The sequence below is a fragment of the Talpa europaea genome, assembly GCF_964194135.1.
Source record: "Talpa europaea genome assembly, chromosome: 12".
NCBI classification, from domain to species: Eukaryota; Metazoa; Chordata; class Mammalia; order Eulipotyphla; family Talpidae; genus Talpa; species Talpa europaea.
Window position 1 is genome coordinate 28661179 of NC_140079.1, and position 26160 is coordinate 28687338.

General features: G+C 50.0%; 1 protein-coding gene across 1 annotated transcript in view; it reads left to right on the forward strand.

Annotated features, from left to right (window-relative positions):
* The window catches only part of ST14 (ST14 transmembrane serine protease matriptase), a gene marked incomplete at both ends in the record, with an annotated part of 36167 nt that extends 13162 nt beyond the window's left edge, over window positions 1–23005 (forward strand). Inside the window, 18 exons of the mRNA XM_084248849.1 lie at window positions 9494–9653; window positions 9934–10061; window positions 10300–10370; window positions 11465–11622; window positions 11842–11877; window positions 12024–12270; window positions 13887–14026; window positions 14352–14449; window positions 15218–15327; window positions 15405–15535; window positions 17225–17329; window positions 17623–17733; window positions 17825–17938; window positions 18269–18391; window positions 19188–19374; window positions 21795–22069; window positions 22586–22722; window positions 22844–23005. Coding sequence (XP_084104975.1) covers window positions 9494–9653; window positions 9934–10061; window positions 10300–10370; window positions 11465–11622; window positions 11842–11877; window positions 12024–12270; window positions 13887–14026; window positions 14352–14449; window positions 15218–15327; window positions 15405–15535; window positions 17225–17329; window positions 17623–17733; window positions 17825–17938; window positions 18269–18391; window positions 19188–19374; window positions 21795–22069; window positions 22586–22722; window positions 22844–23005 — 2493 coding nt within the window. The remainder of the gene's footprint in view (window positions 1–9493; window positions 9654–9933; window positions 10062–10299; window positions 10371–11464; window positions 11623–11841; window positions 11878–12023; window positions 12271–13886; window positions 14027–14351; window positions 14450–15217; window positions 15328–15404; window positions 15536–17224; window positions 17330–17622; window positions 17734–17824; window positions 17939–18268; window positions 18392–19187; window positions 19375–21794; window positions 22070–22585; window positions 22723–22843) is intronic.
* Window positions 23006–26160: the final 3155 nt, after the last annotated feature.

Below are 26160 nucleotides of genomic sequence, written 5' to 3' on the forward strand. Positions count from 1 at the left end.
TTCTGAGATACCAGTGGCAATTTACAACTTTGGATTTACTGGCCCCTGGAGCCAAGGGAGGGTAGGACCATTGGGAGTTTCAACCCGGTGACAGATCTGTGTGTGTGTGTGTGTGTGTGTGTGTTTGGAGGCGCAGAAGGTTCCTCTAATGGGAGGATTTGTTGGCTGACTTGGACACAGTTTTGTTTGTTCAAAATTTAGCTTTAAGCCCTGGTGACTTAATGAGAGTAAGGTGGCCACATGTGTCTTTCCTATAGCATCAAATACCTACTCTAAATTAGTTGTGTTTTTAAATTTTTTTTTAAAAAATATTTATGCATACAAGAATTGGGGTACAGGCCAGAGGTTCAGGGGGTGAGAGGATTCACCAGAGACAGAGTGGGGGGCAGAACAGGTGGGTCTACTGAAATGCACTGCTGAGGGAAGCAGTGGGCCAGACAGGATAGGTTTGCTGCGACATGTGGGTCAGCTCCCTGGCTGGGAATTGAACGCATGCCACAGTGGCCTGTGATAGCTGGATAGCTTGATAGCTTGATAGCGCTAAGACTTTAACCCCTGTGCCACCAGGGAGGCCCTTTTTAAAAAAAATTTATTTATTTTTTTTAAGACAGTCATTTTTTAGGTAGTCCCACATTGGCTTTGGGGTGGATTTGCATCACTTCCATGAGTGTGTTTAAAACAACAGAAATCCCCTCCTGGATTTCTGCAAACTACCTCCTCTATCCCTCCAGGCTGTTGGATGGGAGTGGTGATCATCCGACTTTGTCCTTGCCTGGACTCTCTTAGGACTCAGCCTTCACCCCTCCAGGGTCTCCACTCTGCATGTACTGGGGCCGTTTGTGTTGTCTGTCCTCAGGAAGCCCTTGTTGACTCTCTTGTCCGAGGCAGGCCTCACACTGTGCTGTGTGGGACTGTCAGGCTCACTTGAGCTGGCTGGTGGGAAGCGGCCACGAGAGTTGTGTGGCCTCCATCTGCTTTTACTAAGCAAGCACGTAGCCAGGTGTGTTTTGTTATGTGCACCTGCAAACCATGTTTACTTGAAGAGAAAAGGGAAGGCGAAGCCAAAACAGGCTCTGGCAGACTTTCTCTCCCATTGGCTTATGGCTGTGGAGAAAGACGGTGGAGAGAGACGGTTGTTTACAAGGTTAAACCCGAGTGCATGGGGTGTTCCCTCCACTTCCTCCTCTGGAGGCCGGCCTGCCTGCAACCCTGCTTAGGGGTTTGGAGGGAGTGGTTCTTTGCTGCTTTACTGACTTCACTGCCTTTGTGACTTTGGACAGGTGGCTCCCTCTCAGTCCTACTGTCCTTATCTGTAGAACAACTGGGGTAGGTAAGACAATCTTTAACATGTCTGAAAGTGGAGGCGAGAGTAGGGCTATAAAAGGAAGCAGGGAAGTTACTGATTAAACAGCGTTTCTGGGCTGAGTGGGACGCAGAAGGCAATTCTGGTACCAGAGATGACCAAGGTCCTGCCACTGAGCCAGTCCCACTGCTGATAGCCTTGCTCCAGGATAAGCCTGGGGTGGCTGCAGGGACCACTGTCCATGCTACTGGCCACCTTCCCCTTGCAAGGAGCTTGCTTCGCCATTTCCCTGAATACGTGCTGCTTGGGGAGCTGACCACACTACACTGGGTGGCAGAAAGTCAGGATTAAATCTGGACCTGCCACCAGTGGCTGTAAGAACTTGCAAAGTCATCATTTCTTCCCACCCAATCTCTGCGACCAGTGATAGGTACAGTCATAAATGGTCCTGGGGTTATCCTGAAGACCAGGAAAGAAAATTGTTATGCAATTAAATAGTTTTTTGAAAGAAAATAGTTGTAAATGGAAAATAAATATAATAAATTACTATTTTGTTATATTTCTCCTAGCACATCTAGACATAACCCAGTCTCTTAAGAGTCTAGCTAATGCCTCACTTTACCTTTTTTTATTATTTTTGTTAAAAAAAAGATTTTATTTATTTTTGCATAGAAGAACTGGGGTACAGGTCATCAGTGTTGAGAGGGGGTGAGAGGATTCACCAGAGACAGAGTGGGGAGCAGAACAGGCAGCTCTACTGAAATACACTGCTGAGGGGAGCAGCAGGTAAAACAGGAAAGGTTTGCTGCACCATGTGGGTTATCTTCCTGGCCAGGGATCAAACTCAGGCCATCATGATGGTAGCAATGAGACTTAACCCCTGGGCCACCAGGGAAACCCTAACTAACTTTACTTTTCAATATGATTAGATAATCAAGCACCTTTGGACATTTAAAGAAAAGCTACAGACTGAATGAAAGGCAAAAAAATTGAGTTGGTATCTTCAGGAAGAACAGGGAGGCAGTGCATTCTCAAAATTAGAAAAGACTGCTCAAAAAAATAACCATCAAAAAACCAAAGTATTGCCCTTGCAAATTAAATTTATTATTTTTGAAATCAAATAAAATACCATTCATTGCTTTATAATAAGTCTTGAGATCAGGTACTGGTAGTCCTCTAGTTTTGTTCTTTTTCAAGGTCTGTGAAATTTCCATATGGATTACAGAAGCAATTCACCAATTTCTACAAAAAAGCCTGCTCATGGCTTGATCAAAATCATATTCAATCTATAGACAAACTTGAGAGGAATAGACACCTTAATAGATATCTTAGAAGACCAAGTCTTCGGCCTCCCTGGTGGCGCAAGGGGTTAAGCAACACATTATGAAACAATCCACAGACTCTGCAGTACGAACAGCCAGGGAGCAACCCACATGGCACAGCAGACCTCTCGTGTCTTACCAGCTGCTCCCCTCAGCAGTGTATTTCAGTCAGTCTGCCTGTTCTGTTCCCTGCTCTGTCTCTGGTGAATCCTCTCACCCCCTGCACCTCTGGCCTGTACCCCAGCTCTTATATGCATAAATAAATAAATCTTTAAAAAAAAGAAAAAGGAAAAGAGGACCGAGTCTTTTGATCCATGAGCATGGAAAATTGCTTGATTTACTTAGGTTTTTAAAAATTTCTCTCAGTAATATTTTGCAGTGCACAAGTTTCATATATCTTTTGTCAGATTTGCTTCTGAGTATTTCATATTGTTGATATTGTAAATGCTAGTTTTTCAGTTTTAATTTCAGTTAATACATAGAACTACAATTGATTTTTGTATATTGATTATGTATCCTGCAACCTGGCTAAACTTACTTATGTGAGTCATTTTTTGACTTAACAATGATACAGTGATGAGGACAGTGTGGTATTAACATAAACATGGGCAGAAAGGTCGATAGAACAGAATAGACTCTGGAAATGGACCCACTAATATGTTCAGCTGATTTCTGAACAAAGGTGCAAAAGCAATTCAGTAGAGAAAGGATATTCTGTAACAAATGGTAGTGGAACAATTGATACCCACAAAAAAAAAAAAAGAGAAAAGAATAAAAATTTTTGAAATCTTTGATGTATACCTTGCACCATATAAAAAATTAACTCAAAATGGGTTATAGTGCCTAATATAAAACCTAAAATTACTAGAAAGAAATACTGGACAAAATTCTTGTAGCCCTGGGTCAGGTAAAGCTTTTTAGACACAATACCAAAAACACAAACTATAAGAAAAAAACTTGACATATTGGGCGTCATCAACATGAATAACTTATGTTTTAAAAATATCCTGTTGGGCCTCTCTGGTGGCGCAAAGGGTTAAGATGCAACCTATGAAGCGGTCCACAGCCTCTGTAGCATGAGTTCGATCCCCCGGCCGGCCAGGAAGCAACCCTCAAGACCTCTCCTGACTTGCCCGCTGCTCCCCTCAGCAGTGTATTTCAGTCAGTCTGCCTGTTCTGTTCCCCACTCTGTCTCTGGTGAATCCTCTCACCCCCCACACCTCTGACCTGTACCCCAGCTCTTGTATGCATAAATAAATAAATCTTAAAAAAATACACTGTTAAGAGGGCCTCCCTAGTGGCATAGGGATTAAGCCTCAGCACTATCACTGCAATGGCCTGAGTTTGATCCCCAGGCAACAAAATAACCCACATATGGTGCAGCAGACCTCTCCTGTTTCACCTGCTGCTCCCCTCAGCAGTGTATTTCAGTAAATCCACCCTCTCTGCTCCCCTCTCTGTCTCTGGTGAATCCTTACAACCCCCGCACTTCTGGGCTACACCACAGTTCATGGATTCATAAATAAATGCCTTAAAAAAATACACTGTTAAGAGAATGAAAATACAAGCCACAGAGTTGGGGGAAAAAACCTTTGCAAAACATCAATATATATCTTGTAAAGGACTTGTATCTATAATGTATACAAAGAACTCAGTAATTGGAAAATAACCTAAGCAATTAAAGAAACCAGGCAGAAAAATTAAAGATACTTCACCAAAGACGATAAATAGATACCAATTGAGCACATGAATATATGTTTAACATCATTAGTCACTAGGAAAAAGTAACTTAAAGTGACAATGAAATACCAAGGAACATCTATTAGAAAGTCTGCAATTAAAAAGACTGACCATAGTGCATGTTGGATATGGAAAACTGGAACCCCATACACTACTGATGGAAATGTGAGCCGGTACAATCACTTTGGAAAACAATTTGGCAGTTTCTTTCTTAAGTTAAACATACACCTGTTATACAAGCTTGCTAGGCATATCTCACTGCTTTTAGGTATTGACATGAAAAATGAAATCATATGCCAGTAAAAGGGCTTGTTGAGGAATGTTCATAGCAGCTTAACTGTAATAGCCCCACACTGGAAACAATTTAAATATTCATCAGTAGGTGAATAGGTAAACGACTTGTCTGTCCATACAGTGGGATACGACTCAACAGCAGAAAAGAATGCACTGTTACCATCATGGACAGACTGTGGGTGAACCTCAACACGATGTGCTGAGTGAAAACCATACAAAAAAGAGTACAGGCATAGAATTCCATTGATATGTAGTATCATACTGTAGTAGCAGCTAGCTAATCTTTTTTTTTTTTTAAAGATATATATATTTATTTATTTATACAAGAACTGGATACAGTCAGAAGCGCAGGAGGGTGAGAGAATTCACCAGAGCCAGAGCGGAGAGCAGAGCAGGCAGACAGACGAAGGACACTGCTGAGGGGAGCAGCGGGTGGCAGGAGAGGTCTGCTGCGCCATGTGGGTTATTTCCCTGGTTGGGGATCAAACTCAGGCCTTATAGGTGATAGTGCTGAAACTTAGCCCCTAGGCCCCCATGGAGGTCCCCATAGCTAATATTTACTGATAGGAAGTGGATGAATGGTTGCTTGGGTACAAGAGAAGTTATCAGGGAGAACAGGAGGGTAGGGTGGGGAGGACACTTTCAAAGGTCATGGTCATGTTCACTTTCTTGATCATGGTGATGGTTTAATGGGATTCATATAAACCCAAAGTTGTACTTTAAAAATATTATGTCAGTTGTGCCTCAGTGAAACTATTTTTAAAATTCCTTAGAAAGTTTACAAGAGCAAGTTTTCAAAAATTCCTACAACAGAGCCAAATGACAAAAAATATGAAATATGGGAAATGAAGAAAAGCTAGACTAATGTGTGTAGAGGATCTACTCTTTCTCCTTGGTGTTCTGAAATGTCGCCGTGACACACTTATGTGTACTTTCTCATTTATTTTTCTCAGCCCTTTAAATTTTTTTTCACCCCCACCCCTAAGCCCTTTGGATTTAAAGATGTATATATGCCTTTCTTCAGTTATTGAAAATATTTTTGTAGTATTTCTTTGATAACAGCCTTGGCCAGGTTCAGGAACTGGGCTTGAATATGACAGAAGGCAGAGGTGAGACAAGAGAGCATTGTTAGAAATTCCTGGATCCACAACTACATCCCAAACAGAGAGTCCCCTACCCCACCAGTCCTCCATAGGGTTGGGGAATTGATTTCTCCAGATTTGAGACACAGGTGCAGAGGAAAGTTGAGGTGAGGGGCAAAAGGAGAGGTATGCATTCTTTATTCGCACCTGTTCCTGAGTGCTAGTGGCTGGGTTTAAATTGCTCCATCCAGGAAATTAGAAAATTATTCTCTGGAGCAATTAAATCATCCCATAGAAAAGATAGCCTAGCACTTGGGAGTTCCTGGCAAAGAAATCTGACTTAATGGTGAATCACAATGAAGCTACAGTGGCAAGCCCTGCACACAGCTTCCAAACAACCTTTAGGACCTCATTCCTAAGCAAACAACTAGGCATCCCTGGGCAATTGAGGAAAGCCTTCAACAAGAAAGAGAAAGTGAAAAACAGAGAAAAGATACTCAATGGAAATGTAAAGATGAGAAAATTTTGCAGTCAAACTTCAGAGAACAAGACAGAAATTTTTGAAAATTAAAGTTTTGATAGCAGAAATGACAGACTCAATAGAAAGGTTAAAAACAATGAGATCGATAATAGCAGAGAAAGGATAAAGAGGACCAATATAGCAGGAGTTGCAGAAAAGTAGATCAGAGAAAATGAAAGAAGGACATAATTTTTAAAATAAAGCAAGAACGTTTTCCCAGTCCAAAAGATGGGTTTCCAAATTCAAAGGGTAGGTGGAGAACTCAGCGTAATGAAATTTGAAGACTTCAAAACATATTCTTAAGACTTTCAGAGAAAGTCATGAATGATTTTGTATTAATGTAATGATTGTATTAATATATTTCTCAAAAGCAAAATTAGAAGCATATAGACAGAAGTGCCTTCAAAATTCTCAGTGAGAATTATTGGAAATGTACAGTCCTATAACCAGCCAAACCATCAGTAACTGTGAGTGCAGAATTTAGGTATTTTGAGAAATGTGCAAAGTCTCAAAAATTTTAATGCTCAGGAAACAAAGGAAGTATGTGTTCCACAAAAAAATGTAGGTAAGCAAAGATTGATGAAGGCATGGAATCCAGGAAAAGGAGCTTTAACTGAAGAGAGAGAGGGAAAAAATTTCCAGAGTGATGGTGAGGGAACTTGCAGACAATAGCTATAGGAAATGACAGAGAGCTCTAGAAGGGAGACCCCAGGCAGAAAAAGAAATGGTAGGATATTTGACATTCTATGGGAGAGGTTGAGAAGAGCATTACGGATCTCTTAGATTGTATATGTTAAAAGAAACCCAAGCAAATAAATATTTGCAGCTGGCAAAGCAAATTAGTTGTACAGGAAAAGAAACATAATAATGGGCAATATTTTCAAGATAAATAATGAATAAAGTATAGATACAATATTTTTAAAACGGTACCCTGTAACTCTTGAGAGACTAGGTGAGAAAAACAAAGGAAAGGGTGTTAAAATCTACATGATCATAGTAGGAAGTCAGTTGGTTATATTTTATTTTTATTGATTTATTTTATTTATTTATGCAGACCAGAGCTGGGGTATAGGCCAGAGGTACAGAGGGTGAGAGGATTCACCAGAGACAGAGCGGGGAGCAGAACAGGCAGACCTACTGAAACACACTGCTGAAGAGAGCAGCAGGCTAGGCAGGAGAGGTCTTCTGTGCCATGTGGATTAATTTCCTGGCTGGGGATGGAATTCTTGCTGTGGAGTCTGCTGTTAGCTTGCTAGCACTGAGACTTAACCCCTTGAGCCACCGGCAGGGCCCCCAGTTGGTTATATTTTAAATAGATGAAACAAGAGAGAGAGGTATTGGCATATTTAGAAACACAAATTTGAGAGCAAACCTCTTCTTTTTTTAGGATTTATTTTTATTTGTTTATGCATAGAAGAACTGGGGAATAGGCCAGAGTTGTGTGTATGTTGGGGGGCAGGGGTGGTGGTGGGAGAATTCACCAGAGACAGAGTGGGGAGCAGAACAGGCAGATCTACTGAAACACTGCTGAGGGGAGCAGTGGGTGAGACCGGAGAGGTCAGCTGCCGGTGGGTTAGCTCCCTGGCTGGGGATTGAACTTAGGCGGCAGTGACTGGTGATAGCTTGATAGCACTGAGACTTTAACCCCTTGGAGAGCAAACCTCTTGAAAGCATCTTAAGTGGTTGCCTCTGGGGTGTGTTTTTATTCAGATATAATCAATATGTAGCCATTGTAAGTTTAAGGTGTGCAATGTATCAATTTGTTTCATTTATCAGTTGCAGTATGATTACCACTATAGCATTAGCTATGGCATGTGTTTCTCTGCAGAATTTGATTAAGGCACAGTACTGAACAGTAGTGATATCAGTATCCAAATGGGTTAGGGGTGGGGAGACTCTTTCATGGTAGCGAGGCCTCTGTGGTGGCACAAGGGGTTAAGTCTCAGCACTATGAAGCTATCTGCAGCCACTGCAGCGTGAGTTTGATCCCAGGCCAGGGAGCTGACCCACTTGGTGCAGGAGACCTCTCCTGTCTCACCTGCTGCTCCCCCTCAGCAGTGTGTTTCAATAGATCCGCCTCTTCTGCTCCCCACTCTGTCCCTTCACCCTCGGTACCTCTGACCTGCATCCCAGTTCTTGTATGCGTAAATAAATAATCTTAAAAAATAAAAAGAATCTTTCATGGTAGTGAGTTAATAGGAACTGGGTAAATGTGACAAATCCAGAAATGTCAGTTCAGGTGCAACATTTCAAGTTATGAGGTGAACACCAGAAGAACCACATCTAGAAACTTGAAAGTGGCCACATCTGTGGGATTTGGGCTGGCACTCTTGCTTTTATTACAACACCCTTTGGAGTGGGTACCTGGTCATTAAACCTAAAAGGGCACAGCTTCTTCAGGCTTCAGGACAGATCAAGGCTATGCTACAGGGCATAGCCTAGTGCTGTCACCTAGTGCTGCAGACACCCCGCCTGCCCCCGTCCATGTTCGTGCCTCTTCTTCCTGGGTGCTCCTGGCAGGGAGGACTCTGGGGAAACTGTGGTCCTGTTGGTGAGGTTTGTTTGCTTTTCATGTTCCTGTCTGTGCATGGGTGTGGAGTACAGTAAACACCTGACCTTGTCACCTCACCTTGAGATTCCTGGATGGGGACACTGAAGTCCAAAAGAAGAGTGACTTTCCACTGAGGCATGGCAGTGCTGCCTGGGTTTACTGCCTTTTTTCCTTTTGGCCAGTTAAACATTGATGGAGGAAGGCCACTGGAGAGGGTGTGTGGTTTACTTCATGCCCACAGCTCCTGCCTTGGAGTGGGGACCTCCTCTACCGGGAATCCGCACAGAGCCTGTGGCTATGTTCGCTGGAGGAGGGGCTGCCTTTAGAAGTCTGCACAGAGGCCCCAGGCAGCCAATCCGTGGCCAGTCATGGCCCTGGGCTGGGCCTGTGCGTCCCACACCTGGGCATCCACCTCTTTGAGGATGATTCATTCAAGTGGAGGGCCTCAGTGACGGATTTACACAGGCTGTTCATTTCGTTTTCATTTAAACTACTGATTCTTGGGTGACATATTGTTGGTGCTGCCCAGATGGCGGGATGCAAGGATGGGAAAGCTGCTCTTCGTTTCTCCTTGAGTGTGTGCTGGACCTTACAAAAAGTAAACGTTCTTCCCTTGATGGGCAGCCTGGGAATGCTGTGGAGGTGAGCAAATTGCTTAGCACACTGTGTTTCTCTGTTCAGAACATGAATGGCTGCGAGGAAGGCGTGGAGTTCTTGCCGGTCAACAACACCAAGAAGGTGGAGAAACGTGGCCCCCGGCGCTGGGTGGTGCTGCTGACCCTGTTCGTGGGCTTCCTGGTGCTTTCCCTCATGACCGGGCTGCTCGTGTGGCACTTCCACTGTGAGTAAAGTGGTGAGGCTTGGGGATGGCCAAGTGGGCTGGTTGCATCCCCTCTTTCAACGGACAGACTCAGGGGCCACCTTTTGTGGATGTGAGGAAGGGATGGCCGGTGCAGGTGGGGGTGATGAGAGCTGGTCACAGCTGCCCTGAGGCTCTCCCCTGCTCTGGCTGTCTATGTCACCCCCTCAGTGTTGCTGGGGCGGTTGTGGACGGGGGTGTGGGCTAACACTTAGAGGGCTGCCACTTCCTCTGAGCCCCCTCCTTCCCTCGTCTCTCACAGATCGGAATGTGCGGGTCCAAAAGGTCTTCAATGGCTACCTGAGGATCACAAATGAGAACTTTCTGGATGCCTATGAGAACTCAAACTCCATGGAGTTTGCAAACCTAGCGAGCAAAGTGAAAGAAGCGGTGAGTCCAGTTTCTGGGTGGGGAGCCCCGACTCAGCTGCTGAGCTGGCACTCCCACCCACACTGGGGTTAAAAGACCATTTCTGGACCTGGTTTCCAGGCATCTGGGAAGGAGCACTGCCCCAGGAGGGAGGGAACAGCGTGGGCGTGGGTGCCCGGAGGGTGGGCAGGGGGTCAGAGGGAGGGCAGGGGGTTGTGGCTGCCCTCCAGCCTGCTGTGAGCCTCTTCTCCTTCCTCAGCTGGTGCTGTTGTACAGCAGGAACCCGGCTCTGGGTCCCTACCACAGGCAGTCGGCTGTGACTGCTTTCAGGTGGGTGCTGGAGAGAGGCTGTTGCGAGGTCGCGGGGCTGGCTCAGTGTGGTGGGAGGTGGCATGTTGTCTGCTCCGTGGCAAAGCTGCCAAGTGCTGGCTGGAGGGCCAGGGCACTGTCCTGGTTCTGTCCTCCTGCTCTTATCTGCCTAACTTCCGTCTCCAGGGCAAGCATGATGTAGCAGAGTTGCCCGGATGGGGTGTGTGGGTGTGGGCATGCTCTGCACAGGGCCTGCCACACCAGCCCCTCAGCAATGGGTGTTACTTTTCCGAGGTTGAGTCCAGGGGGTGTTGAGGTGCTCAGGAAGGCTTCAGTGAGCCTCACATTGTCCTTGCTTGGTCAGCTTTTGAAATATTTCTGTAAAAAATGGCCTTTATCACAAAAGTATCTTTTATTTTACTGGTTGCATATGATTTTTGGGAATGCTGTGTGGCAGCTGGCATTCTTGTCCCCTCTCAGTAAACATTCTAGGAGTTGTTGCTCAGTGTCCAGCTAATGGGAGAGTTCAAGACCAACCTGAGTTTCTTTCTCACTCTTTTTTCCTTTTTTTTTTAAAAAGATTTATTTATTTATGCATAGAAGAACTGGGGTATAGGCCAGAGGTGTGGGGGGTGAGAGGTTTCACCAGAGACAGAGTGGGGAGCAGAACAGGCGGATCCACTGAAATACACTGCTGAGGGGAGCAGCAGGCGAGACAGGAGAGGACTGCTGCACCATGTGGGTTGCTCCCTGGCCAGCTGGGGAATCGAACTCATGCTGCAGAGGCTGCAGATAGTTTCACATGCTGTGCTTAACCCCTTGTGCCACCAGGAAGGCCCTTTTTTCTCACTATTAAGTGTCAGCTGGTCCCACATTGTCTGCCTGGATGTGAGACTGAAAGCAGAGGGCTAGGTAGGGGTAGAAGTTCCTGCTCAGAGGCCCAAGCGGAGTGAGCACAAAGGAGCATGTGGGGAGGCTCTTCCTGAGGAATGTCATTCAGTGACCCTTTCACAACCTGAGCTGCCCCATCTACACTCAGCAGTAGTGGGGGTGGGTGGTCGGGACAGGTTGGGTCTCGGGGCCCACCCATGTCTCAGGCGGCTTCTGTCCCCCAGCGAGGGCAGTGTCATCGCCTACTACTGGTCGGAATTCAGAATCCCGCAGTACCTGGTGGAGGAGGCTGACCGCGCCATGGCCCAGGAGCACGTGATCACGCTGCCACCCCGCTCCCGTGCCATGAACAACTTCGAGGTGACCTCTGTGGTGGCCTTCCGTGAGTGCAGGGCACTGGGGGTGGTGGGCACTTGTCGGACCAGCCTTTGGTTGAATAGGGCCAGGCCCTGGACCATTGCAGGGCAGCCAACACTCCCTCACTGGTGTGGGCACAAGAAGACTGTGCCTGCAGCTGGCACTTCCCATTAAGGGCTGAGGATGCAGAAATAAGGAAATAGACCACGTCAGTAACGACTTTATTCTCCCTCTTATTTTTTAGCTGCTGACCCCAGAACAATAGAGACCACCCAGGATAGTAAGTATCACACCCTTATCCCTGAGGAGGAGGGGTGTGGGCAGGTGCCCATTGGGTCAATGGAGCCCTCCAAAGTCACGTGGTGGTATTGGCCAGCATGGCCCTGGCACTGCCCAACTGTCCCATCTCCTTTGTCTCCCCCACAGACAGCTGCAGCTTTGCCCTCCACGCCCGAGGGAGTGAGCCCATTCGCTTCACCACGCCTGGCTTCCCCGACAGCCCCTACCCATCACACGCCCGCTGCCAGTGGACCCTGCGGGGAGATGCCAATTTCATGCTCAGCCTCACCTTCCGCAGCTTCGATGTCACACCCTGCAAAGGCAGCAGCAGTGACCGTGACCTGGTCATGGTGTATGACAGCCTGAGCCCTGTGGAACCCCGTGCTCTGGTGGAGTGAGTGTCCCTGGGGAGCAGTGCTGGGCTGCGGGAGCTGCCAGCTGCCCTGGTGACCTGGTCTCCAGAATGAATTATAGTATAGGCTGGAGAGACAGTGTCTGATGCTGGCCACTGGCCACAGCACACACTCCTCAGCAGCATCTCAGAGATGATTCCATCAGTCTTGGCAAAGGGGTGGCAGGATCACTGGTCCTGAGATGCCAGTGAGCAGGGAGCACTCCCTCCCTGTCAAGCGAAGGTCTTGCCTCTGTTGTGAATATAGGTTTTATAGTCAGGTGTGGTGAAGACAACAGATGAGGAAGATGACTGTTATTGAAAAAATAGTTCATTGCAGTTTCCAAGAGGGGGGCCATGCAGGGCCATAGGGGCACACCGGAGCAGGTCAGGAGGCAGAGCACGCTGGAGGGATAAGTAGGGAAGAGCTTTCATTGTGGTTTCTGTAGCAAAGGTGAGGCAGAGCAGGGTAAGTGGGCTGGGACTGTCTGAGTAATTCTGGTGGACTTAGAGGTCCAGGATTATCTCTAGTCGTCTGGTCCCTGGCTCTAGCGTGATTGTGGCAGGGGCTAGTGGCTAAGTGTAAACAGATAAATACATGGTTCTGAAAGGAAGAAGTAGAAAATGAGCACACACAGAGTCACTGGTAATCTTACCATCTAGAAATAATCACTTAAATTTTTGATGTCTCGTCTCAGACATTTTTTTTTCTATGAATGTGTATGTTTGTGTTTATATTTGAAAGTAGGGTTATGTGGGACATTCATTTTGTCTGCTTTTAAAAAATGAAGTGTATTGTGATGACCTTTCCAAGTCAGTAGTCCCGTCTCTAATTGCCATTTTTTTTGAAGATTTATTTATGCATGCATACAAGAACTGGGGTATAGGCCAGAGGTGTGGCGGGTGAGAGGATTCACCAGAGACAAGGTGGGGAACAGAACAGGCAGACCTACTAAAATACACTGCTAAGGGGAGCAGCGGGCAGGACAGGAGAGGTCTGCTGTACTACATATGGGTTAGCTCCTTAGTGGGGGTTCGAACTCAGGCCATCGTGGAGACAGCACTGAGACTTAACCCTTACGCCACCAGAGGGGCCCCTCTAATTGCCATTTTTAATGGTGGTCTTCCTGCTAAAGACAGCATGTCACCATTCTCAGTTGGAGGGACTCCAGAGCCTGCATGTTGAGTTTGAATTGCAGTCACTTGCTAACTTTGGCGTCTTGGGCAAGTTAGAGCTCCTCTGGATGCCTCAGTTTCCTTATCTGTAAAATGGGGTGATAGTATCTGCTTCATTGATAGGTTTTGAATACCTGAGTTAGTACCTGTAAAAGTACTAGGAGCAGCACCTGGGATGGTCATAGTAAGTGTTAGTTGTTGCTGTTACTACTCTATTGCTGTTCTTTAGCCCTTTGTTCATTTGGCTTATTTTGTGAATCCTCTATTGTTAGGCATTCAGTGTTTCTGAACTTTCCGTTTTAAACAGTCTTACAACTAAGTCCTTACTCAGGTTGCTGGTTGTGTGGGGAGGGTCTTTCTGAGCCGGGTTAGGGGGGGTTCACGGGCCCCTCTGCCTGGGTTCTGTCTGCTCTCCCTGACGCCTGTCCTCTCTGCCCTCACAGGCTGTGTGGCACCTACCCTCCCTCCTACAACCTGACCTTCCTCTCCTCTCAGAACGTCCTGCTCGTCACGCTGATAGCCAACACTGAGCGACAACACCCTGGCTTTGAGGCCGTGTTCTTCCAGCTGCCTCGCATGAGCAGTAAGGAGGGACAGGGGCAGAACTGAGAAGGGACAGGCCTTGGAGACTGGTCTGAGCCCCAGAGGTCGTGGGTCAAGCCTGTGACATTGTGCTGACCCTGGGCAGGGATAGAGGTTTAATGCTTAAATCAGAGAGCCTGTTGCCCACCCCCTGGGTCAGGGGCCATCTCTAAACAGTCAGCCTCCAGCACATGGACTTTCTGGGAGCTGTGGGAGTCTAGGTGCCAGGCACATAGCTGGAGAGAAGTGTGGGCTTTGTGTCAGGACCCCTGGGCTGCCTGTCTGGCCAAGCAACTGCTCATGCTTTCTCCCACCTTTCCTCTCAGGCTGTGGAGGCTACTTACAGGGAAACAATGGGACATTTACCAGCCCCTTCTACCCTGGCCACTACCCCCCCAACATCAACTGCACGTGGGAGATCCAGGTAGGAGATGGGAGGGAGGGGGGGAGGGGCAGAAGGAGAGAAGGAAAAGGAGAGACAGCAGGAGGGAGGGAGGGAGGGAAAGGGACTTCAGGATGGAAGGGGAGGAAGGGCAGAAGAGGGAGGGTGAGCCCCTTTAGCAACCAAAGAGGTCCCACTTCTGAAGCCCCAGAGGGCAGGGTGGGTTCCGCAGGGCTGATCTGCCATGGTAAGGAGACCCAGATTCAGTTCCTGGTCCTGGTCTGTGCTGACCGAGGCACCTTGGGCCCTTTTCACCTCTCACCGCCTGCCTGGCTCTTGGATAAAGTGAGTGTGATGATGTCTGTCCCTCCGAGGCGCTGTCCATCTGTCCCTCAGAGGCACTGTCCAGTCCCTCCGAGGCGCTGTCCATCTGTCCTTCAGAGGCACTGTCCACAGGCGCTGTCCTTGTGTGAGGCACGTAGAAAGCATCTGCTAAATGGCAGCGAGACAAGAGCCCATTGGACAGATGAAACTGCCCCTCACACCATCATCCCTTTTTTCTTTGACGTCAGAACTTCCGTTAGTCATTAATTGTGTCTCACCGCTGAGCGTGACTGCCCGTACAAGGAGCCTGAGTCGCTCCTGCTGTGTGGTCTGTGGCACCCACCTGGATGGCAGAGGGCAAAGCTCAGCAGCCCTGGCCTGATCTGTGCGGCTGCCCCCAGCCCCAGCAGCCCCACCCACGGGACCTTGCTGGGTTTAGGAAAGAGGGAAAGAAGCAGCAGAGCCCGAACGCATCTCTCTCTGCAGGTGCCCAGCAACCGGAACGTGAAGGTTATCTTCAAACTCTTCTACTTGCTGGAGCCCAATGTCCCTCTGGGCACCTGCACCAAGGACTATGTGGAGGTCAACGGGGAGAAGTGAGCACTGGGGCAGTGGGGTGGGGGTGCCCAAGCCCCTTGAGGGATCCTCCTCCTACTTGTCGCCCCTCCTCCAGGTACTGTGGAGAGAGGCCCCAGTTTGTGGTTGCCAGCCAGAACAACAGGATCACCGTCCGCTTCCATTCGGATCAGTCCCACACCGACACGGGCTTCTTGGCTGACTATGTGTCTTACGACTCCAGCGACCGTGAGTGAGGCATCCGTAGAGGCAGGAGCCTGGCCACAGGGTCTGAGCCCGCTGCACACTCAGTTCTGTATCTTCTGGGCATTGTGCTTCCTGAATCTCAGGTTCCCTCCAGTAGCTTTTTGTTAAAGATTTATTTTATGTGTTTATGCATACAAGAACTGGGGTGTAGGCCAGAGGTGCAGGGTGGTGAGAGGATTCACCAGAGACAAAGTAGGGAGCACAACAGGCAGGTCGACTGATACACACTGCTGAGGGGAGCAGCAGGCGAGATAGGAGAGGTCTGCTGTGCCATGTGGGTTAGCTCCCTGGCCGGGGATCAAACTGATGCTGCAGTGGCTGGTGATAGCTTGATAACGCTGACACTTTAACCCCTGCACCACTAGGCAGACCCTCCCTCTAGTAGCTTTTGAGGGAAAAAACTCTACCCTGAATGCATTTATGATAAATGCCGAGGTGCACCTGGCACATGCCATGGCCTGGAGTCCTGTGTCAGGTGCTAGAGCCTGAGAGCCCCTGAGTTACTTTGTCCCTGTGAATGTGAGAATCTCTGGTTATCTTTGTGGCATTTTTGCATAAGTGGCATCCTTTTGAGACATCCTAGGAAATCCTGGGGCAGGAATCATCACACTAAATACTCCGAGCTTGGAGAATTCTGTCATCTTCACTAAGAGATTCAGCGCTTCCTACTGCCTTTAATTTCATTGTCTTCTGTGCCACCAACCTGTTCTTCCACACACACATGATTTTTTGTCGAATAACCTTTTGGAAGACATTTCGATGACATGTAAGATTCCAAATATAAGTTAAAATTCAGCTGCCGGCCCCAGGGCCTCCCTGGTGGCACAAGGAGTTAAGACACAACCTATGAAGCTCTCTGCAGCCACTGCAGCATGAGTTTGATCCCCGGCCAGGGAGCTACCTACATGGTGCCCACTGCTCCCCTAAGCAGTGTATTTCATTCAATCTGCCTATCCTGTTCCCCACTCTGTCTCTGGTGAATCCTTTCACATCCCCCTCCTCTGGCTTATACCCCATAAATAAATAAATCTTTAAAAAAAAAATTCAGCTGCCCAGCTTACCACCTAAAGTGAAATTGGATCAATAAACACCTTTTGCTAAATGACTAAACAACCTGTGTAGGGAAAGCCATAGAGGCCTCCTCTCAACTTTGTCATCTGCCTGATGATGTCAATGGTCAGACACATCAATTTCAGAAACACTGAGATGTGGAAAGTACTTACAATGAAGGCATCTGTTGTGATGCTGTGTGGCATGTGGACTGACACATACATCATGAGCCTGCAGGCCAATGTCACTTGTGTTGCGGCCGGGGCCTGGCCCTCGGGACGTAGCTGGCCCAGGGTGCCGGCGGGCAGTAGAACTGCCTGCACGCCCAGCTGGCCTCACTCCATTTTGCCCAGTGTTTCCCGGGGCTTGGTCATTGAGGTTTGGGAGGTACCCACCCCATGCAGTCCAGACTGAGGCTCCATGGCCTGCACTCCCCAGCCAGTGGTAGGAAGGCCCTGGTCACAGTTTGGGGGCATGGAAGTCCCAGGTCCTGGAGGACACCTGCAGCCCTGGTATTCTGTGGAGGGTGGGAACGAGAAGTTCTCTCTTGGGTCCTCAGCATGATGAAGGGAGGGGTGGCTGGGCTGGCAGCCTGGACATTATCCTGTGTCTCCTCTGCAGCATGCCCAGGGAAGTTCATGTGTAAAACGGGGCGATGCATCCGGAACGAGCTGCGCTGCGATGGCTGGGCCGACTGCACGGACTACACCGATGAGCTCAATTGCCGTGAGTGGGGCTGCGGGCCCTGTGTCCCTCTGTCCTGGCTGTGACCCGGCTCCTGCCAACTGTCCCCATGGCGGGCACGCTGTTCCCAACTCCTCCTTCCCTCCCTCCACCGTTTAGAAGCCTTGGCTATGGAGTGTGTCTGTAGGGTCTGGGGTGACTTCCATAGCAGGGGCGCCCCAGACCCAACCCCCAGGTGGCAAAGTGGTCCTGGGCAGCGGCATGATGTGAGAGGCTGGAGGGAGCCTGGATCCCAGCTGTCCCCTGGCCACTGACTGTCCCTTGCCCTCCTCCAGAATGCAATGCCACATACCAGTTGATGTGCAAGAACAAGTTCTGCAAGCCCCTTTTCTGGGTCTGTGACAACGTGAACGACTGTGGGGACAACAGCGACGAGCAGGACTGTAGTGAGTCCCACTGGGAGGGGCTGTCCCGGCTTCCTGCCCCTGACTCCCGTGGGAACTTCCAGCCACTGCCAAGTGCTTTGTGCTTCCCCAGATTGTCCAGCTCAGACCTTCAAGTGCGCCAATGGGAAGTGCCTCCCGCGAAACCAGCAGTGTGATGGGAAGGACAACTGTGGAGACGGGTCAGATGAAGCCAAGTGTGACAGCGGTGAGGCCTGGCCCAGCACACCCTCCTCCAGGGGCTTTTCTCCCAGTGGGGATTTCTCCCAGTGGAGGAAGCAGCCATGGGCAAACACACAGGCCACATGTCTGAGGATAGTGAACGCAAGCCACTTACTTACTCGTTAGGCGTGATGAGAAACGGTTAGCAGGGCAGAATCTTCTGGAAGGTGGAGAACCTTAAGCAGGACTCGGAGAAACAGTGGGCATGGGTGTGGATAGGTGGGGCAGGCCTGGGGAAGGGGCATAAGGTGGGTGGATTGTGGGTCTTCTGATTGTTGAGGAATTGATTCCCTTCCCCTGTGTCCTCCTTGAGCAGTGAGCGTCGTCACCTGCACCAAACACACCTATCGCTGCCACAACGGACTCTGTGTGAGCAAGGGCAACCCTGAGTGCGATGGGAAGAAGGACTGTAGTGACGGCTCAGATGAAAAGGACTGTGGTGAGGAGGGACGCCCTGGATGGTGGTGCAGGTTGTTTACTGTGCAAGGTGCATTCAGAGGTGGAGATTATGCCAGTGCCTCCCTCACCCAGCTCTGCCTGGTGAGACCATGTGTGTACCTGGAGAAGGGACGACTGCCAGCTGGCACAAAGGCACTGCCCCATGGGCCAGCTCTGGTCTTAGAGGCAAGGCCCAGGAAGCCAGTGTGTCAGTGCCTCTGTGGCAGGACTGGGGTCCCTACTGCAGTGCTGGGCTGGCCCCTGTTCTGCTCACCCAACCACAAGTGAGTGGCAGCCCTGGCTTGCCCATTCTGCCTGGAGGAGAAAGCAGCTTACCAAGTTCCTCTGCAGGGCTCCCCACAGCCCCATACTTTAGTTTGCAGCCTTTTGTGTATTTCAGAAGAGCTGGGTGCAGGTTAAATTTGCTCATTGCTTCAGCTGTCCCGTGACTTCATGTCACCCATCTGCTCTTCCTTCTGAGCGCTGTGTCTTTCCACCTTCCACAAGGACATCTAGGCAAACGATGCCCAAATTAAATCTAAGCAAACCAGCAGGTGTCTGGAGGCCCCTAAATATATTTGTGCAGGGTGAGGGGAGGTGGGAGTGTGAGGGTTTTGAATATGAGAGTAGGGGAGAGGAGCCAGGTGGACGTGCATGCATCTCTGTGTTGCAAAGCTACTTGTAGGGGGTCCCTCATGTCATGACTGCTTAGCAGTGCCGATGCCACTTGGGCTCTTGCCTGGGATTCGTGCCCCACCATATCTCACCATTCTTTGGGTTTCTGCCCCTCCCCCTAGATTGTGGGCTGCGGTCGTTCAGCAGGCAGTCTCGGGTCGTTGGAGGCGAGAATGCAGACGAAGGCGAGTGGCCCTGGCAGGTGAGCCTCCATGCCAAGGGCCATGGCCACGTGTGTGGGGCTTCACTCATCTCGCCCAGCTGGATGGTGTCTGCAGCTCACTGCTACAAGGACGAGAGAGGATTCAGGTAGGCCTCTGGGCAGGAAATGGGGGCTTCCTCATAGGCCTTGCATGGGGCCCTGGTGTTTCCCAGGGTAGAGTAGCCCCCTGTGTCTGTGAGTCCTGTCAGGGTGAGACAGCAGCAGAACTGGTGGGTTGGCACACGCCCTCGTACAGGGCTTAATAACGTAATGATATGTAACAATGGAGCTTTTCATCATCATAATAAGATGCTCCCTCTCCATCTAGCACTAAGTGCTCTCTTAACTGGTTAGGCAGGTCTGATTGTGTCCCCATTTTACAGAAACGGGCTCAGAGAGGTAAAGAAGTCAGTTGCTCAAGGTTGCACAGCTTTGAAGTGGCAGGCTTTTTTTTTTTGCATAGAAGAACTGTGGTGTAGACCAGAGTTGCAGGATAGTGAACGCAAGCCACAATTCTGGAGAATTCACCAGAGACAGAGTGGGGAGTAGAACAGGCGGATCTACTGAAATACACTGCTGAGGGGAGTACATGGCTGTTTAAACACCAGTTCTTGCCTCCCAATTTTTCTCTTCTACTCACGCTGTGACTGCCTCAGCCTACTTGGCTATAGCACCTTCTATCTGTTTTCTTTGCTTCCTTCTCAACTCTCTGGTGTGCATACTACTGTGCCAGAGGGGGCCTTCTGAAGAATGCCTGCCATGGGTCTCCCCTGGTGGTGCAGCGGTTGAGCGCTGGGTTGCGAGGCTGCCCACAGCCTCTGCAGCACCTGTTTGATTCCCGGCTGCTGGCGAGGGTCCCACGTGGAGCGCAGACCTCTCCTGCCGCCCGCTGCTCCCCTCAGCAGTGTACTTTGGTCCTTCTGCCTGTTCTGCTCCCCGCTCTGGCTCTGGTGAATTCTCTCACCCTCCCGCGCTTCTGACTGTGCCCAGTGCTTGTATAAATAAATAAATAAATCTTAAAAAAAAAAGTTCTTTAAAAAAAAAAAAGTGCCTGCCATGCTCGCAGGAGAAAGCAGAAATACCACAGGGTGATGACTAGGGCCATATTATCTGGCCCCTGCCCATCTCTCCAATCTCAGTTACCACACCCACCATGCATTTCAATTGGGGGCTTCAGAAACAGGCCCTTGGCTCTCTTTGAATGTGCTGTTTCCTCGCCCACCTGCAGATGTTGACTGGCCTCATCCTCAAGGCCTGGTTCATGACCTGCTTCCTCCTGACTCACTGCCTCACATCCCATGCACTACCATGGCATTGCCCCAGTCCTCTGTGCTGTTCACACACTCTCCACAAGTACACCGTGAACTTGAAGACTGGGTCTAGTGCAATTCCTGGAACATCATAGAGGCCCAATAATTATTGGATAAATGACTAGATGGACGGATGAATGTGGTCAGGCATGAGGGTGACTGAGGAGAAACAGTGAGGCAGGATGGATCGCAGGTGATCACACTGGGGCATGTGAACCATTTTAGGTCTTGTGAACCATTTTAGGCTGTTGAATAAAATAAAAAGGATCTCATAAAAGCAGTGTTAGGGAAGTTCTTATCTGGCAACAATAGATAAGTGTGAAGAGGGACCATAAAATAAAGCAGGTCTTTATGCTTTTCTTGATCACACAAATTCTCCATTTTAAGGATAGATTTTCCCAGTGTTCTCTTTTGAAAAATGTCAAACCTAAGATGCAAGTACAAATGAAAGAAGACCATTTTATTTTTGGTAGCCACTGTTGCAGGTTTGATCCCTAGCCAGGGAGCTACCCACTTGGTGCAGCAGACCTCTCCTGTATAGCCTACTGATTCCCTCAGCAGTGTATTTCAGTAGATCTGCCTGTTCTGCTCCCCACTCTGCCTCTGGTGAATCCTCTCACCCCCTGCACCTCTGGCCTGCACCCCAACTCTTGTATGCATAAATAAATAAATCTTAAAAATACAAGAAAATTTTAAAAAATAAAGGAGGCCATTTTTTTGGTCTGTGAAATTGTGAGATTTCCCTGCTCCCTCGGGACTGTACCCCAGTTGCTCAGAGTTCCCCCCGACTCCACATTGGCGCCTCCCCCCACACTGGATCTGCTCCCATCAAAATCAACATCTTTTCCTTGTTTGTTCAGGTATCCACTATAACTGATAAAGTGTCCAAATTGCTGAACCACTACTGCTACCAATAGTGAGCCCAGTAGATAACGTTCAACTTATTTTTTTAATTCATTCTGTTCTTAGAATATGTACTACCATGTTAAGAAATTCTTTGGATTGATTTCCATTCTTCTGTGAAAGATCAGATTAATTATTAATTATATATATGGTAATCACTTAAAATATATTAAGAGGCAAACAAAGAGGTCTAGGGGGGTGGTGTGGGGAGGAGGCTGCAGTTTCCAGCTGAGGGTCAAGGCCAAGCTGGCACAACTGCTCCTCCCTGGGTTCAGCAGCCCAGGTGGCGCTCACCTCCCCCGTCCCCTCCCCAGCTACTCTGACCCCAAAATGTGGAAGGCCTACCTGGGCCTGCACGACCAGAGAAAGCGCAGCGCCCCAGGGGTGCAGGAGCTCGGACTCAAGCGCATCATTAGTCATCCCTCCTTCAACGACTTCACTTTTGACTACGACATCGCGCTGCTGGAGCTGGAGAAGCCGGTGGAGTACAGCAGCACCATCCGCCCCATCTGCCTGCCGGACACCTCACATTCCTTCCCCACGGGCAAGGCCATCTGGGTGACCGGCTGGGGCCACACAGAGGAGGGAGGTGAGTGGCAGGTGGGGCTGTCTAGGAGTGACTTGGAGCCAGGTGGGGAGAGTGGGGGGTTTGGAGACCAGGCTGTGCCACGCGAATGACCTTAGCAAGTGATTTAAACTCCCCAGGCCCATTTCTCCACCTGTGAACATAAAAACCTTCCCAAATGGCGCTTGTGAATGCAAATGGACTTAGAAGGCCCTTTGTCAGGTCCCGGAGGGAGCCCAGCTTCTGCAGTCCCTCTAGAAGCCTCTATAAAGCTGGTACTTGGTAAATGTCACACTGAACGAATCAGAATATTGGTACAGTGTCTCACTGGAGATGTGCAGACTAGAGTGAGGAAAGCAACCTGCTCTTAGGGCCTCACCTCTAACAGGCCCGCGAGCCTCTCAGTGCACCTTCTGTGGCCTCTCCCCGTACCTCCCCCGGGTCATCAAGGTGTGTTGAACGGTGCCTCTGGGCTCTCCTCGTGGGGCCCCTAGCCGGGGCGTTCCCGAGGAGCCGGCCCAGCCTGCCCGCTTCTCGCAGGCTCCGCGGCCATGATCCTGCAGAAGGGCGAGATCCGGGTCATCAACCAGACCACCTGCGAGAAGCTGCTGCCGCAGCAGATCACCCCGCGCATGATGTGCGTGGGCTACCTCAGCGGGGGCGTGGACGCCTGCCAGGTGCGTTTGGGGGGCTAAGGGAGCTGCCAGGTGCGTTTGGGGGGCTAAGGGGGGTCAAGGGGATGCATGCAGGGGCTGGGGAGCCTGAGTGGGGTGCTCACACGAGGCTGTCTCCCCTCAGGGCGATTCCGGGGGTCCCTTGTCCAGTGTGGAGGCGGATGGCCGGATCTTCCAGGCGGGTGTGGTGAGCTGGGGTGACGGCTGCGCGCAGAGGGACAAGCCAGGCGTGTACACCAGGCTGCCAGTGTTTCGGGAATGGATTAAAGAGCAGACGGGGGTGTAGATGCAGGGGCTTCCCACCTTCTGCGCCAACAGCACGTACACCCGAGGACTGAGGACAGGCTCGCTAACTGCACCCCGCTCGGGGCCCCCTGAACCCAGACTGTGAACTGAGTCCTCAGGGCCCTGAAAATGGTGAATTGGCCTGGAGAGCCCCTCACCTCCCGCATCTGCACAGCGCTGATGGGCGGTTGAGAGGGGAGGCCGCCAGATGTGCCTTGGAGGACCGAGGTCTGAAGACACAGCCCGTGCTCTTCAGCCCAAGCTGGGCGAAGCCTCTTTCTCCAAGATCTGCCTCTGCCTCCGATATGAGGGCAGCAGCACTGTTGCCTCTGGGACCCTCAGATGGGGATTCTGTGGACTCCTCGAGTCAGGCTCCTCTGCAACCCAGGCCAGAAGGACTCTAGAAGACTGCTGAGTCTCAGATTGGAATTGTTTGACCAGATTTGGGGGGGGGGTTTGGGGGGACAGGGCGTGTGTATTTGTGTGTGAGTAAAACACTTCTTTTTCTTATTGGAGTTGATGGGCTCTCCTTCCTCTTCACCCCAGCTACAAGAACTGGGTTTAAATCTCCCTCAGCACAGACCCTGATGTCAGGCTAAGAGGGGGGTCCACAGTGCCCCAGGCCGGGTGCCCTGATAGGAGGGGTGCTTGGGGCCGAGAGCTGGGGTCTTGGGGAGAGGCATGTGGTGGGCAGTGGGTGCTGCAGCCTGGGTTTACCCAAGCAGGGGGTTGGGTTGGGGCTTTATTCCAAGAAGAAAGGAGGAAGTGGAGTGGGCAGCTCGTCATGTGATTGCTGTGGGGGGAGAGGCTGATATGAGGGTGTGAATTAAACTTTTGAAGGAAGGAAGTGGCATGGGTTAAGGTTCTCATGTCAGTGATGCTAACTAGTCTCTTGGAGAGGGCTTAGGGAGTTCTTGAAGGGACTTTCGAGGGCTTTCTGTGCTCCAGGGCACTCTCAGTGGGGGCCTGGGGAAAGGAGCAGACCTGGGAAGAGAAATCAGATGGTCAATGTCGTGAGGAAATATGGGCTTGTCTTTGCTTGTCGCTGAATCCTCCAGAAATTCCCCCCATCCACAAACAACTGTTAGAAGATGCTAATACATATTTGTTGAATGAATGGTCTTTGCCCTCTATGAGTTTTGGAAATAAAAGAGAGGAAAGAAATACAGTTGGGGGCCTCCCTGGTGGCGCAGCGGTTGAGCGCTGGGTTGCAGAGCTGCCCGCAGCCTCTGTGGCGCCGGTTCGATCCCCGGCTGCTCCCTGGCTGCTCCCTGGCCACCAGAGGAGGGTCCCACGTGGTGCGCAGACCTCTCCTGCCGCCTGCTGCTCCCCTCAGCAGTGTACTTCAGTCCTTCTGCCTGTTCTGCTCCCCGCTCTGGCTCTGGTGAATTCTCTCACCCTCCCGCCCTTCTGACTGTACCCGGTGCTTGTATAAATAAATAAATAAACAAATAAATAAATCTTAAAAAAAAAGCAGATTTAAAAAAAAGAAATACAGTTGGGTTAAAGTAATCTGGGAAGGCTTCTTGAAGGAGGTGATTGCCTCTTTCATCTTAATCTGAGTGTTTTACCTTTGAGGGAGGGAGAAGTTTCATCTCGTACCTCTACAAACATCCACAATGGATTTGCCTCCCAAGGAAGGGGAAGAATGTGCACTCTTACCAAGGCCTGGGAAGTGGACAGATGAAGATTCTTCCAGAAGACTCCTGTGCAGACTGTGCCATCTTATGAAAATTGGACATATAGGGGTGCTTCCCATGACCCATATGGGGTCCGGTTTGTAGGTACAAATCCCCACAGGCTGCCAGGCCTCTGCCTACCTGTAGAAGTGGTTGTCTGCAGAGTGGGGTTTCTGGGAAGCTGGCTTGCTTGTGCCTACCCACAGCACTCTAGTTCTGCTACCATGGCCTGACATGAAGCCACCTTCCAGGTCAGAAAGCAGGCAGGCTTGTTAGCCTTCGCTGTGATCATGTGTTTGCCCCTCAATGGCAGTGTCTGCTCACCCCATTCTGATTTACTGTGGTTTCTTGGCCCAGTGTTTTTCTCCCGAGGAACAAGTTGGAAATGTAGACGGTTTGTCCAGTAGGCTCACCCCACCCTCTCCAGGAGTCTCAGTGGCAGGCCTGGTGTGGGCACTGGGCATGTTTTGGTTGACTGTGTTCCCGGGGTGTGGCCTGCAGGGCTGGGAGCATTAGCTCCACCTGGACTCCAGATTCTCCCAGCTCACGCAGACCTCCTGCATCAGAAGCTGGGCGGGCCTGGCCGTGTGTGCTGAGGCAAGTCTTCCAGGTGATTGTAATGTTCCTAAAGTTCGAGGACATGGTTTCAGCACCCATATCACTCACATGGAGCTGTGGTTTGCAGCCTGTGCTGCAGTCCTGGCAGGGCCCTGGCAGCCTCAAACATTTGACACCTGGAAACTCAACAGACTGTCAGTGCCTGTAAAAAGATGGTGGCGCTAAATCCAGAGTTACTTCTGACCAGAGATAGGAGTAGGTCAAGAACCTTTAGTTAGCCCTCATCACTGCTATCCCTGATGAAGACAGAAGTCACTGGTATAAGCAGTCTGAGTTGACAGTAGAAGTGACAGCTGGTCTGGGTTCCTTCTTCCTGCCCAGGACAGCAGTGCCAGCTGCAGTGGTGGCCCCGGCACACAGCCACTGCCTGGGCTGGGTATGTGCAGTGGGCCAGAGGCCTGTTTGGGCTGGCTCCTGCCCTGCTTTTCCTTCACACAGGAAGGTTGGGAGAAGCACTTATGACAAAAACTATCTTGAATATATTTGCATGTTTAACTCAATAACTAGCTCCAAGTGTATGACAGAAAATCCAATTAAGTCAGTGCAGCCTGCTGCTGTGGGCAGTTCACAGCGAGGGTTGGGGTGAATGCTGTATCCCCATACCGGTGCTGAGTAGGAGGCCCTGAGAGGTGGAATAGGCTCCTTCCCCCCATCTACAGCTACTAACTGCACCCCCCCCCCCAGCAAACTTGGTGAATGGAGGAACCTAGAACCTGCTGCTCCATCTCTAGGTGTGGGTCCTCACTGCCGCTCAGCTGTGCTGCGATCTCCAGAGAGGAGGAAGTGGTAGTGGCCAGGCTGAGCGGCTGGGCATCCTGTTCACACCAGTGCCATACCCCATGCCCAGTGTGGGGTTTTT